At 39.5% G+C, this 13,627-nt stretch overlaps 1 protein-coding gene across 1 annotated transcript in view; it reads left to right on the plus strand.

Moving 5' to 3' along the window:
- The first annotated feature begins 517 nt into the window (after nt 1-517).
- The window catches only part of col22a1 (collagen, type XXII, alpha 1), a 132,275-nt gene continuing 119,165 nt past the window's right edge, over nt 518-13,627 (plus strand). Inside the window, exons 1-3 of the mRNA XM_056479361.1 lie at nt 518-707; nt 8,925-9,076; nt 9,335-9,901. Coding sequence (XP_056335336.1) covers nt 8,986-9,076; nt 9,335-9,901 — 658 coding nt within the window. The 5' untranslated portion in view covers nt 518-707; nt 8,925-8,985. The remainder of the gene's footprint in view (nt 708-8,924; nt 9,077-9,334; nt 9,902-13,627) is intronic.

A 13,627-nucleotide genomic window follows, 5' to 3' on the forward strand; every position in this document is an offset into this window, starting at 1 on the left:
AGTTAGTTAGTTAGTTAGTTAGTTATTTTTGTCCAGTTTTATGTGCTTTGTATTGAATGTATCATCTGACTATGTTGTCTGCCTTATTTAATGCTGTAAAACTAATACAAGTATCTTAAAAAGTTGCAGAAACGTCATGCTTTATTACACTTGAAAGAGCGACTCAAATGGTTTTCCTGAAAATTGTACGTTCACTCATTTGACACTACTTCATACAGTACAGAGAGCACTAACTATAGACATTAACCTTGTGGTTAACAGCCACCCATCAGCCCACGGCAACCTGTAGTCATCCCACCCCGGCCTGCAGAGAGAAAAAAAACCATCCCTACAGCCACAAACAACAGAGAGAAGAAGAAAGAGAAATGACGAGAACGAAAGTGACAAAAATATCCCGGAAAGTCGCTCTATAATTGGCGCAGTCTGTCAGAGCTCTATTTTATGTGCGTGAACAGGGCAGGGCTGCCGTCCCGTTCCATCTGAAACCCAACACTTAGCGGAGCAGCTCCTCCTAACACTGGAGAACAGACTTCACAATACTACAGGATCACTGAGAGTGCATGAGTGTGTATGTGTGTGTGTTATCACACCTGTGGATGACCTTACCTGGAGCTTTATTTCTAGAAAGAGAATGACTTTATACTTCAGGGGTCTGTGAGGTGCGTTTCTGAAGGAGATCTTCTAGTTCCTGCAGATTGACAGCATTGGTAAGAGTGGAGTTCTTCATTCATATCACGACTGTGTGCGTGTTTTCTAGAAAACACATCACATACAAACATTCCAAAGGCTTGGAGATGGAGATGTACAGTTAAAGTCAAAATTATTAGCCCTCCTGTGATTTTTTTGGGTGAAATATTTCCCAAATGATGTTTAACAGATCAAGGAAATTTTCAAAGTATGTCTGATAATATTTTTTTCTTCTAGAGAAAGGCTTATTTGTTTTATTTCAGCTAGAATAACATCAGTTTTTAATTTTTAAAACTATTTTAAGGTGAATATTATGAGCCCCCTCAAGCTATATTTTGATTGTCTACAGAACAAACCATTATTATACAATGACTTGCATAATTAACCTACTTAAGCCTTTAAATGTCACTTTTAGCTGAATACTAGTATCTTGGAAAATGTCTAGTCAAATGTTATTTACTGTCATCTTGGTGAATATTATTATAAAATAATTCAGTTATGAGAAGTTTAGAAATGTGTTGAAAAGAATCTCTCCATTTAACAAAAATTGTGAGGAAAAAAACGCAGGTGGGCTAATAATTCGGGCTTCAATAATTCTGACTTTAACTATATATTTAAAGCTTTTGAAATGTTTGTATATGATGTGTTTTCGTACCCTGAGGAAGGTTTTTAAGCTGAAACGCATTGGCATTCATTTTATTTCAATAAAAATTCTTCTTTTATTACAAGTGTTGCTGAAGTTCTCTAATTTTTACTATATCTGCATTTTGTCCACGTACATCGTATGATGGTTGAGTGGTCTAAACCCTCCTTTACTTACTAGATTTTTATTTTTTTGTGTGTGTGGATTAGCATATTGATAGCTAAACCTGGTCTATTGTTTACTTGGTTTTTCCACTTTTGGAGGGAGATTTGGAAGAAGGAAAGGCTGCGTTTTGCATTTCAGACTTTCTGGTTTGTTCATCTGCAGGTTGCTCCCAGGTTGGTCGTTTATAGACGGCTTTTGGAGTTTGGCAGAAAGCAGGGCTCTGGAGTTTTAGCGGAGATAGGCACGCTGAAAGCTTTTAGGGCATAAAAACTAGAAGTGTACGCTCTGAAATGTGCTGGGTGGTTTCAACATAATTTAAGTAATGTACCACACAGTTACCGAAACAAGGGGGGCATGGTGGCTCAGTGGTTAGCACTGTCACCTCACAGCAAGAAGGTCGCTGGTTCGAGTCCCAGCTGGGTCGATTGCCATTTTTGTGTGGAGTTTGCATGTTGACCCCGTGGTGACGTGGGTTTCCTCCGGTTCTTCAGTTTCCCCCACAGTCCAAAGACATGAGCTATAGGTGAATTGGGTTAACTAAATTGGCTTTAGTGTATGAGTGTGTGTGAATGTGAGTTTATGTGTGTTTCCCAGTACTGGGTTGAGGCTGGAGGAGCATCCGCTGCGTAAAACATATGCTAGAATAGTTGGCGGTTTATTCCACTGTGGTGACCCCTGATAAATAAAGAACTAAGCTGAAGGAAAATTAATGAATGAATGAAAATGCCAAAATAGTAAAAAATGCTAATCTATTTGATGTCAAAACCTTGGCATCCATTTGACATCAACACATTGATGTTCTTTTGACCCCCAAAACAATGACAGGAAAATCATTCAAATAGAAGAAAATTAAATTAATCTGAAAGCTTTGATTCCGAATTACAAATTTGCACTGAATTTTGTATCCTTATAATACATGTAAACTACCATGTTGTTAAATTGACATCAAATTGACATCTAATATTGGTATCAAAGAACACATCAAAATCAATTACAGGACTGTCTTAAAATCAATTTTTGATGCCAGTGTTAGATGTCAATTTGATCTGTTTTGCCATCAAGGTTGTCAGTTGACATCAATTCGATTTGTTAATGTCTTTTTGACATCAAGGTGCCCGCTGGGAAGCCTTAAGGCTAGTCCTAGATTTAATTGCATATATGAACTGTCTTACTGTAACTAAGAACAACTTGCAGTAACATAAACAAAAAAAATATATATAGAATCAGAAATAGTTTCAAGATACATCGCAATTAATTCTACAAGAACAATGCAAAAGATTTTTTTAAAGTTATTTAATTGCCTAATTTACTAAAGGCCTAGTCCTGGCTTAAGATGCTTTGAGTCCTGTTTGTGAAACTGGCCCGTATGGAATGAATATAGAAATAAAATTTTAGCTTAGCTGTTGGGTTTGTCCTTATTTTTACCCAAATCTGTATTGAAATACCCCAGTATTTATCCTTGGTGTATCAGAGTGTACCACCAGACGATTACATTTACAAAAATAAATAAAAACGTGGTCATTTGGGTTGGTAATGACTGTAGATACAGAGTTGAAAAAAACATTATTACAATATTATATATATATATATATATATATATATATATATATATATATATATATATATATATATATATATATATATATATATAATAAACTATTATTATCATGTAAATGAGGTCTGTCACATAGTAACATATTAATATATAATATGTTTAGTAATATCCATGATATATAAAAATGTATGTTACACATAATGTGATACAAGCTATTAATAATCTAGTGCTATTAGCATGAATACTACATTTTACATCTGGCCCAAGTATTGTATGCCACCGTAAAGACCACCTCTGCCAAACCAGGGCCATGTTTGGCCCACATGCTGTAGGCCAGTGCCAGATAAATGCCTGCTGTGCCAGAATAATTCTTTGCTACATTGGTTGTTGACTCACTGAAAATATAGTGAAAATTCTGACATCAAGACATTGCTATTAGGTAAAAAAAAAAATACAAGACGGAAACCATAAATACTGCATTAATACAGCTAATGAACGCCAAATAGTAAGTTATGTCTAGTAACTAAAGAGTTGTAGGTTCATTAATAGAGAAACATTAACCAAAGGATTGCATGTAGGTCTGGTAAACCACAAAGAGTATGTTAAGATAGAACTGTATGTTTTACTGTACGTAGAGTAAGTTGTAGAGTGATCAGTGAAAGGATGTAGGCCATATTGCTGGTAAGCAAGGCAATTGTAGGCATTTTTATTGCAAAGCTTTTTTTTTTTTTAAAGAGAAAGGTTGTGTACCCAAGGTTTATGTAGGAATAGTACTGTAAGTAAAGGCTGTCAAGGTGGTAAACAAAGCATTGTATGTCAAAAAAGATTGTTAACCAAAATATTGTAGATTTTTGGAAAGATGTAGGCCATGAACTTTGAAGATGAAGCTAAAAACAGAACTGGGTGTTCCCTTTGAGGGAGTTATGAACAGATTTTTTTAAACCAAGTGCAGGTCCATTAGATGCTAAATGCAACAGGTAATTTAGGCTAATAGCTTGACCAGAGGCTGAAAAACAATGTGCGCTTTAACAGTTTGGATGGCTGAACTGACTGTAGGAAAAGATGACAGAAGTTCCTTTTTCACCCAGGACAAAAAGCCTGAAAAGCTGAAATAAATGGCTGTTTACTCCAAATGTAGAAATGCTAATGCTTTCACAGCCTCAAAGAAACATTAGAGGACCTGCTCTGGTCAAAGAGTTCAAGAAGCTCATCATTCTGCCAGATACTAAGGGCTTTTAAGACCAGAAACAAAAAGCAAGCAAAGCTTTCTGGGTCATATGATGATAGTGCAAACCTCCATAAATGAAAAAAGAGAAATGAATCATAAAAAGAAAGAGAAAAGAGCGGTTGAGGTGGTGTTAAACTGAAAAGTTTAACCAGGAAAAGAAGTGTTCTCCTATTGGCCTGACAAATACATAAATGTGCAGTTTTCCCTTTCTTTAATCAACTTTCAGTTCATCAAAGTTCCGTTTAACATTCACTGTAAGAAATGCTGGCTTCCACACAATTCCTTCATGCTGTCCTAACACAAATCAGTTAAGTTAACTTAATATATTTGTACAAATTTAAGTAGATTGAACATAAAACAGTTAAGTTGCCCCCTCAAAAAACGTAAAGGTGCGATGGGTTTTTGACTCTTCTAAAGCATAAAAATACCATAATATGTTTGCAGATATTTAAGAAACATGCTAAGTGGACATTCCTGTTTATCTGAAAAACAATGCTGAAGTCAGATATTCTGCTGTGAAAATGTCTGTTTCATGTCGGAACGTCTGTCTTTGTTTTGGTCAACTCTACTAATGCCAGTTTAGCCAATTATATTTCAGCACATCGGGTTGCCTTGGTGGGAAACAGTGGCTGTTTCTTATATCCAAGAATACAGAGAACGGACTTGCGTTCTTGTGAAGAACGATCTTGCCAGGTCACTACGAAAGAACGAACTCAGGAGACTGCGAGAACAGAGAACGCGTCCTGTGAGAAATGTGATGCTGCGTTCTTCCTGATGGTCACATGACCTTCACGCGTTTTTAAGTGACGTTTTCAAACTAATTTCGAGAGGAGCACGTGATATGATTGACTGCAGCTGGCCACTCATCTACATTCACTAGTTAGCCAATCAGATTAATCCCAACTCACTATAAGTAGCCTAGCTAGAACTACTTTCTTATCTTCGTTTTCCGAAGAAACCCCCCATCCACCCCTTCTCCTCCTTTTTTCTTTTCCCACGGGGAGCTCTCGAGAACCACCTGAACTCGTACTCCCCTCATATGCTCTATGGACCAGGCGGGAGCCCTGGGCTCACCTATCTCCGAGCTCAGGCTTCTCTCCCGGGACAGCATGCCAAACTTGCTAACAGTTGTCAAACAATATCTAAGTGTGAACTCTTGAATGGAAAATTATTTAAAACCATTACAGCATTCATACACCGTTTTAATGTTTTTCCCCTTTTCAAAATATATACTACGCATAAAGGCTTTACAAATATTCCTTGCACAATACAAATAAAACTTATTTTAATATGAATTTTAGCAAATAAACACCCTTAATTTGTTCATGCCTTTATTAAGATTTCCATGGTAATGTTTACTTTCACCGTTTCATTTAGGGAAACTCCTGACTGGTAAATAAGTTATATCTCTGAACTTTAATAATAAACCTATATAAAATGGTGCGCTTCCCACCTCCAATTGCAATGACTTCTGGGACTTCTAGAGCGAGTTCATTGCTCAAGTCTGCATCGATGCGTCCTCGATATCAAGAACACATCTGGGAAGTTTCACGCGTCCACTGTTCTTGCGGTCTTCAGTTTTGAAACTGAACTTTGGCGGTTGATGATGATGTTACACGAGAATACGAGGACGCAAGATCGTTAATGCAGAGTTCAGACTGCATGATTTTAGCCCCGATTTTGACAGGTTTTAAGAAATCGCCAACAAATGCCTGAAATCACAGGCAAATCGGTGCACGTGAGTAACAATCACACAGTATGAATAATCAAAGACGCGATCTGTGAGAATTATCCCATGAGATATTTGGCATGCTACTGTAAATATCAGGAGCTGTCAACGATTTAAATCATGCCGTGTGAAATGAGTTCTGATTGAAAATAACATCGGTGATCGCCTACAGCCAATGAGAGAGCAGCATGAAGGCAGCGGGAGATCTAAGGTGAACTATCTGCTGCTGCTTTCAGGAGTATGGTAATAAATGTCATGTGAAATGACATTCAAACTCAAATTATTAGCATTTAACATTGAATAAAGCACATGAGGTGTACCTGAGGTGATCATTGTCAGTTTATCCTGTTGTTCAGCTGTTGTTCAAACTTACATTGTGCATGTTTAAGAAGTGCTGCTAACTTATATTAAATAAGTAGTTTGAACAGGCAGCAAAAGTAATTTTTTGAGTGTTGATAAAGTTCAGCCTATTCCCCTTGGTGAATTCTTTTCAAAATAATGCAATAATGATTTTAATTCAGGGTCACACGATGGTGCAGTGGGTAGCTCTGTTGCCTCACAGCAAGAAGATCGCTGATTCGAGCCTCGGCTGGGTCAGTTGGCGTTTCTGTGTGGAGTTTGCATGTTCTCCCCTTGTGGCATGGGTTTCCTCCGGGTGCTCTGCTTTCCCCACAGTCCAAACACATGTGGTATAGGTGAATTGGGTAAGCTAAATTGTCCGTAGTGTACTGTATGTGTGTGAATGAGAATATATGGGTGTTTCCCAGTGAAGGGTTGCAGCTGGAAGGGCATCCGCTGCGTAAAACATATGCTGAATATGTTAACAGTTCATTCCGCTGTGGCGACCCCTGATTAATAAAGGGACTAGACCGAAAAGAAAATGAATGATTTTAATTCACCAGAATGTTATGGAATATGTGCAGAAATTGCCTGAGAGTCATCATGCCACATCATCAAGCTTCAGCAGAACCATAATTCAATGCTTCCCAATGTTGTTCCCTCTCCCTCTGATGACAGTGTGCTCCCTGGGGCGATCTGTACTCCTCTAAATCAGAAGCACACCCTATTTACAGTGAAACATCAGTTCGGCTTGGCCAGGGGAGTGTGGTTAGTCACAAGTGCTGGAATGTATAGTTTAGCTGGCGGAGGAAGGAATTACAGTCTGACATAAACCTTTCTGGGGTTTTCCTTTCTGTTACCCCACCTTTACTCTGGTTAGCTGATGGACACTTACAATCTTTCATTATGTGTTATTTATAATACTTACATTTTAGGCCCTAAAAATGTCTACTGGTGTGCTGTGCTAGCACTTTAGTTTTTTATATACTGTATGTACTGTACTTCACAAAACATACACATATCACGTATCAGCTTTAGTGAAAGAAGATTCAAATTTGGAGCAACTACTGTACATTTCCAGACAAGATCACAAGTCATGTATGGAGGACATTCATGGAAACATGTCAGTTCACACTTTCAAAAAATAATTATAAAAGTGCATATAAAAGTACTTTCCCAGTACTGGGTTGCAGCTGGAAGGGTATCCGCTGTGTAAAACATATGCTGGATAAGGGCGTACTCACACTATGCTAGCCGAACCGTGCCCAGGCCAGTTTCCCGGATGGTTTGAGAAGTGTGAGTGCTCTGAATTCAGCTCAGGCATGGTTCACTTGGCCAGCCCTGGCCCGGTGGAAGAGCGTGGTTCACTTGGGCTTTGGCGTGGTATGCTTGTAGTGTGAGTGCAAAGCGCGCCTGAGCCCGAAACAGAAGACGAGACGTGACTTTTACGGGATTGTTTCACATAGATTTATTAATCATTCTAACTGTTTAATGAACGCAAACTGATCATGTTCATGAGCAGCTCCCAGCTGTGAGTGTGTGAAATCAATGGAATGAGGAACAGGTGCATGTTAGCGGTGCATGACTGGAACTTGTAGTCCATATACTGGCCGATTTGTAGTTCTTTAATGAACTGTGTGCTGCTGATCGCTGGTGATCGTAACACTAATCTAATGTATGTGCACAAAAATAATATTGTATAGCTTCCTAATAAAAATACAGTACGTGCAGAATATATATATATATATATATATATATATATATATAGCAAAAACTTCGTAATGTACTTTTTTCCAATAAAGGTCTGATTAACATTCCTTCCAAATTTCAATTATTAAAAAAATGGTCATTTCTTTTTGCAGAAAATGACATACGTTTTTTGTTGTTTTTCATTTCTTAACTTTATAAAGTTACAACAATGATTTTCCATTCATTTATTAATTTTCCTTCGGCTTAGTGTCTATTTCAGAAGTTGCCACAGCGGAATGAACGGCCAACTATTCCAGCATATGTTTTACACAGTGGATGCCCTCCAGCCGCAACCCAGTACTGGGAATCACCCATACAAGCTCACATTCACACACACACACACTCATACACTACGGCCAATTTAGTTCATCCAATATAGCGCATGTGTTTGGACTGTAGGGGAAACCGGAGGAAACCCACGCCAACACAGGGAAAACATACAAACTCTATACAGAAATGCCAACTAGCCCAGCTGGGACTTGAACCAGCAACCTTCTTGCTGTGAGGCAACAGTGCTAACCACTGAGCCGCTGTGCTGCCTAAACAATGATTTCATATTCTCTAAAATTTATTTTATGAAAAAAAAATCTGTATATAATAAAATAAATAAAAAAGAGTTTTCCTCAAACACATAACTATAAATCAACTCCGCTTAAACTGAAACAGCAACTTGGAAAGCACAATTCGGGATTAATGTGGGCTGCGCTGGCAGTACATCAGTAAAAAATGATGTGTATGAAGCACAGTTCTGCATCATACACTCAATCCTTCAATATAACTCTGAGTCCGAATGACTGATCACCTCACATTTGTTCTCATGTCTCCACAGGAGCAGCAACTTCATGATCAACGCACCTTAGCAGGAAAATCAGCAAACAACAGCGGAGGAGATGGAGTTTCGATTTGGGCTCAGGATCTCTTTGGTCCTGACCGTACTGGCTTTAACTCTGTATGGAGGCGGTGTTGAAGGACAAAGAGCAGGTGAGGTCACGTTCTAGCCTAAATATACTGTTTTCATGACACCTCTGTTTAGCAATGTGGTGGATCTAATTCTGACTTTCAGTGAGTCTGTTGTTATGTGTGCAAACTGAGGTTTTGCACCTGACAAACTAAGAACTTTTCTCTGTACAATTCAGTGTATGTATTATCCAACCACACCATGGCAAAAACACAAACCTCAAAAATCTGTGGGTAAGCTGTATACATATGGTCTGTAAAATTGAATGTCTTTTGTTTCAGGTTGCAAGAACGTCCACTATGATCTGGTATTCATTTTGGACACCTCTTCAAGTGTGGGCAAGGAGAATTTTGAGAAGATCCGGCAATGGGTGGCAAACCTAGTGGAATCTTTTGACGTAGGTGTGGATAAGACACGTGTGGCCGTGGTTCGCTACAGCGACCGCCCAACCGTCGAATTCAACCTGGCCAGGTACAAAACTTTGGAGGAGGTCAAACGTGCTGCTGGGAACATCCGCTACCTGGGTGGAAACACCAAGACTGGAGACGCCATCAGCTTCACCACAAACAACATCTTCACAGAGAGGGCAGGGGCTAGACCTGCTGCCAAGGGGATTCAGAAAGTGGCCATCTTGCTAACGGATGGCCAGAGTCAGGATTTTGTTTTGGAGCCGTCGGTTGCTGCAGCAGCTGCTGGGATCAGGTTGTTCGCTGTAGGGATTGGGGAAGCTCTGAAGGAAGAGCTGGAGGAGATTGCAGCAGAGCCCAAAAGCGCTCATGTCTTCCATGTGACCGACTTTGATGCCATTGACAAGATCAGGGGCAGGCTGAGGAGAAGACTCTGTGAGAGTGAGTATTGATGATTTTGACCTTGGACAAGTGATTTTTTTTTTTTGTAATTAAATGCATTCACAAAATGTGCAGAACCTACACAGTACCTTTAAACCAGAAGTGTACTGCGGTTTGACACATATGCTAGCTAGAGTTTGTGTTATGTTGTTATTAAAACGTGTCAGCTCCTACCATCGTCCTCTATGAACTGTGAAATGTGGAGTGCCATTGATCTGGACTAAGCAAGAGTCTGAGAAGAGCTTGCCACCATCTGCCTCATGGATGAGTCTACTTCCACTCATGGACAGCAGACGATCATCCATGTTATGGCAGTTCCTTTGGGAAGCTCTTCCAGGAGCTACCATCCTAAAGCTCCCTCAGAGACAGATTCTACCCTGTCCAGCTTAATTACACTGCAAATCACCCCAACTGACAAGACCTCTCTGAGAGTACATATCTACTTCCTCCAAGGCAGTGGTCACTAAACTTGTGACCGGAGGGTCTGCGTCCTGTAGAGTTTAGTTCTAACCCTCAAACATACCTGAACAAGCTAACCAAGGTCTTACTAGGTATACTTACTAGGCAGGTGTGTTGAGGCAAGTTGGAGCTAAACTCAGCAGGGTCACCTACCCTTCAGGGCCGAGATTGGTGACCCCTGCTCTAGGGCGTCATTCAACCCAAGTTTTATTAACAAAATAAACACAAATTGAAAGTAAAGCTGCAGCCCCTCACAGACAACTGCCACACAGACATAAACAAAACCCCTACATAAATCTCTCAGGACTGGTCTTCTCACTGACTTAAGTTCTCCATTTAACCTCTTGGAGGTCATTTGTTGGACTCGAGAATGGTGTGGTTCACCTTAATAAGCCACCAGCCTCGTTTCAGTACCACAACTCTACTCCCTGTCCCACTTATTGTATAAGGAAGGTTCAAAGTTGTACTGTTCCAGTGTTGTATCAAAGTGGCAGTTTGTCCATTTGACCTTGCGCTATTTGGGCTAGACTTCCTTTACACAGCCAGCAAGGGCAGTTCAGGACTAATGATTAGAGAGTTAGACTTAGCCAAAAAGGTTTAGGTTTGATTCCCTGTACCGGCAGGAGTGAATGAACAGCGGTCTCTTCCATTCTTATTAACTATGATTGAGGTGTCCTTGAACAGGCCACCTAACCCTTAATTGCTCCTTGGGTGCTGCAGCAAATGGCTGCCCACTTCTTCGGGTGTGTTTTTAAATCTGTCTGTGTGTGTGCACTTGGATGGGTGAAATGTAGAACACAAATTCCAACAGTGGGTAATGAAAGTTTAAAAACCCTATGGGCAGGCACACTTCTCTAAGGTACTAAACTGTATTTTTAAGAATTGAAAAGATACAACATTAGAGGCACTGTCTCAATTTCAAGCTGTTTTACCCTTAAAGGTATTGTATGTGGTAGTTGACTTAGCATGGATTCAACTTGATGGGTAACTAAAAACATCAGCCATACAATCTGCTTTCATTGGCCCAAATTCCCATTCACAAGAAGGTCTGTTCTGTGCCATACAAGACTTTTTGGACAGGAACTGTGCGCTCTTTGGTTTGGACATTTCTGTGGTTTCTTGCCTCGGTGAGCTCTGAGTAAAGAGGTGTAGTAAGTACCAAAGACGGAAAAGCTCCGAGTTCAAGTGCTTTTCCAGATCACATCTGCTCGGCAGGCAAAGATAACCTAAAAGTGCATGTGGGATAGTCTTCGGAGGCCTTTACAAACAACAAGCTTGCATTAAAACGATGAATTTAGATGCAAAAATACATAACCCTGAACCGTTGAGGTATGTGGCCTGGATTGACCATCCAAATGCAAATTATGTGTACACATAGTATGTTTTTAGTGATGATGGATGCTCAGCACACCAGACTTAACATTCCTCACTAAAATTAGCCAGACTGCAAAACAACAACACCTGAAGCTCATCGGTTTGAAGTGGAAATCTGAGTCTTTACTGCTATCCAGAAACATTGTGTAGTCAAAGCAAAATTAAAACAACATATGACACATACTGTGGTAAAGCCACTGAAGGCACGGTCATTGGTATTTGAAGAGGTTGTAACATAAGCATTTTCCGATGTCTAAATTAAGTCGGACAGCCTTACGGGAAGATAGGGAAGCACTTTGACTTGGCAGGAAGATAAAAAGAGAAAAAGATAACCTGATTCATTGTAAACCCAAACCATGACCCTGCCCTGATTCCAACCAAAGGTCCTCCTCCGAATGACTCAGACTGCAGGAATATCAGCTCAGAGATCTCACTGTCAGCTCTAGACTTTGTTGTCCTATCAGGGATTATCCTTTAAGTGGTTAGAAATTGCTGGAACTGTCCACTTCTGAGATCATCTGGCCCAAGCAATGCAATCTAAGAATACTGGTGGCTAGAAAACATGGCATCTCCAAGGTCCAAGTTATTTCTGCTCAGAAAATTATAGTCCTAATGTTCAAAGTTGAACTGGGCTTCAGCGTACTGCATTTATGAGAAAAGATCCGAAGACATGTCTCTTTAAGAGCGCAATTAGTGTCTTAATTTAAAGTAGTTTTGGAGATATTTTGTTTAGGACAAAAATCATTTTAGGAAAATGACATTACCTTAAAAGTTAGCTGAATCAATTCTTCCTTTTTATTCCAACATAATGGGGTATATGCACACAGACTTTTAATTTCAGTCAGCCAGCCCCAGCGCTTCAAGTTAATTGTCATCCCATACAAAATCACTGCGTATAAGATCTGATTCCTTTAAAAATCATTGATCTTAACTGCCTGGCTGATATACGATATAAAGTAGGTATCAAACCAAACAAGATGCACTGCATTCAATAATATTTTTCCACGCCATGTCTTTAAAATATGGTAACTAATTTTACCCTAGTATTTTTAATTGAATTTCTGTGCTAGTCTTCCGCTATTTATGGTACCTGCGTCTTTCGTCTTTTTTGATGCTTTAACTACCAAATGGATGCTTAAGTCTAATTTAACTAATTATATTCCCACATAGGAAAATATCTCTGGCCCAGTTCTGGCCCACACAATCAGCTTTTGCTTGGCCCACATGCCGCAGTGAATTACGGTACATGACTGGGCCAAGTCTGGCATCCAGACAAGGGCCAAACATGGACCATATCTGGGCCAAGTCTCAGCCAAGTTAATAACCCATAACTAAGACTGAACTAGGCCATATAGTATACGTTGTGTCACTGAATGAAACTGATAAACCCATGAATCATTTTGCTTTAGGCGTGCTATGGGTGTGCTTTTTCTTGAAGCAATCTGATTGGTAGACATTTTTCCTTTATTTGAAAATAAAAATATTTTATATTATAAATGTCAGTCAAGATAGGCCAAACTTACATGGCCCACATATCAATTATTAACATCTGGCCCAAATACTACATTTGACATCTGGCTGCTTTAATATTGTGTATTGTGGGCCGCCTTAAAGACGGTGCCACCTCTGCCAAACCCGGGCCACGTTTGGCCCACATGCTGTATGCCAGTTCTGGGCCAGAATTCTTTGCTACCTGGGTTTGAATTACATTACAACATCAATGCTGTAAAATGAACCTTATAATATAATATAAAACCTTATAAAAGGAACCGGAAAATAGTCACATTAAGCTTTCACCGGAAGTTCATCAAAGGCTGAAAAACACTAGCTTTGCTTATAGCCCATTTTGAATTGTTAGCCAAAGGAATTTATTGTGGCATTTTTTTTTTTGCA

The sequence above is a fragment of the Danio aesculapii genome, chromosome 19 (assembly GCF_903798145.1).
Source record: "Danio aesculapii chromosome 19, fDanAes4.1, whole genome shotgun sequence".
Taxonomy (NCBI): domain Eukaryota; kingdom Metazoa; phylum Chordata; class Actinopteri; order Cypriniformes; family Danionidae; genus Danio; species Danio aesculapii.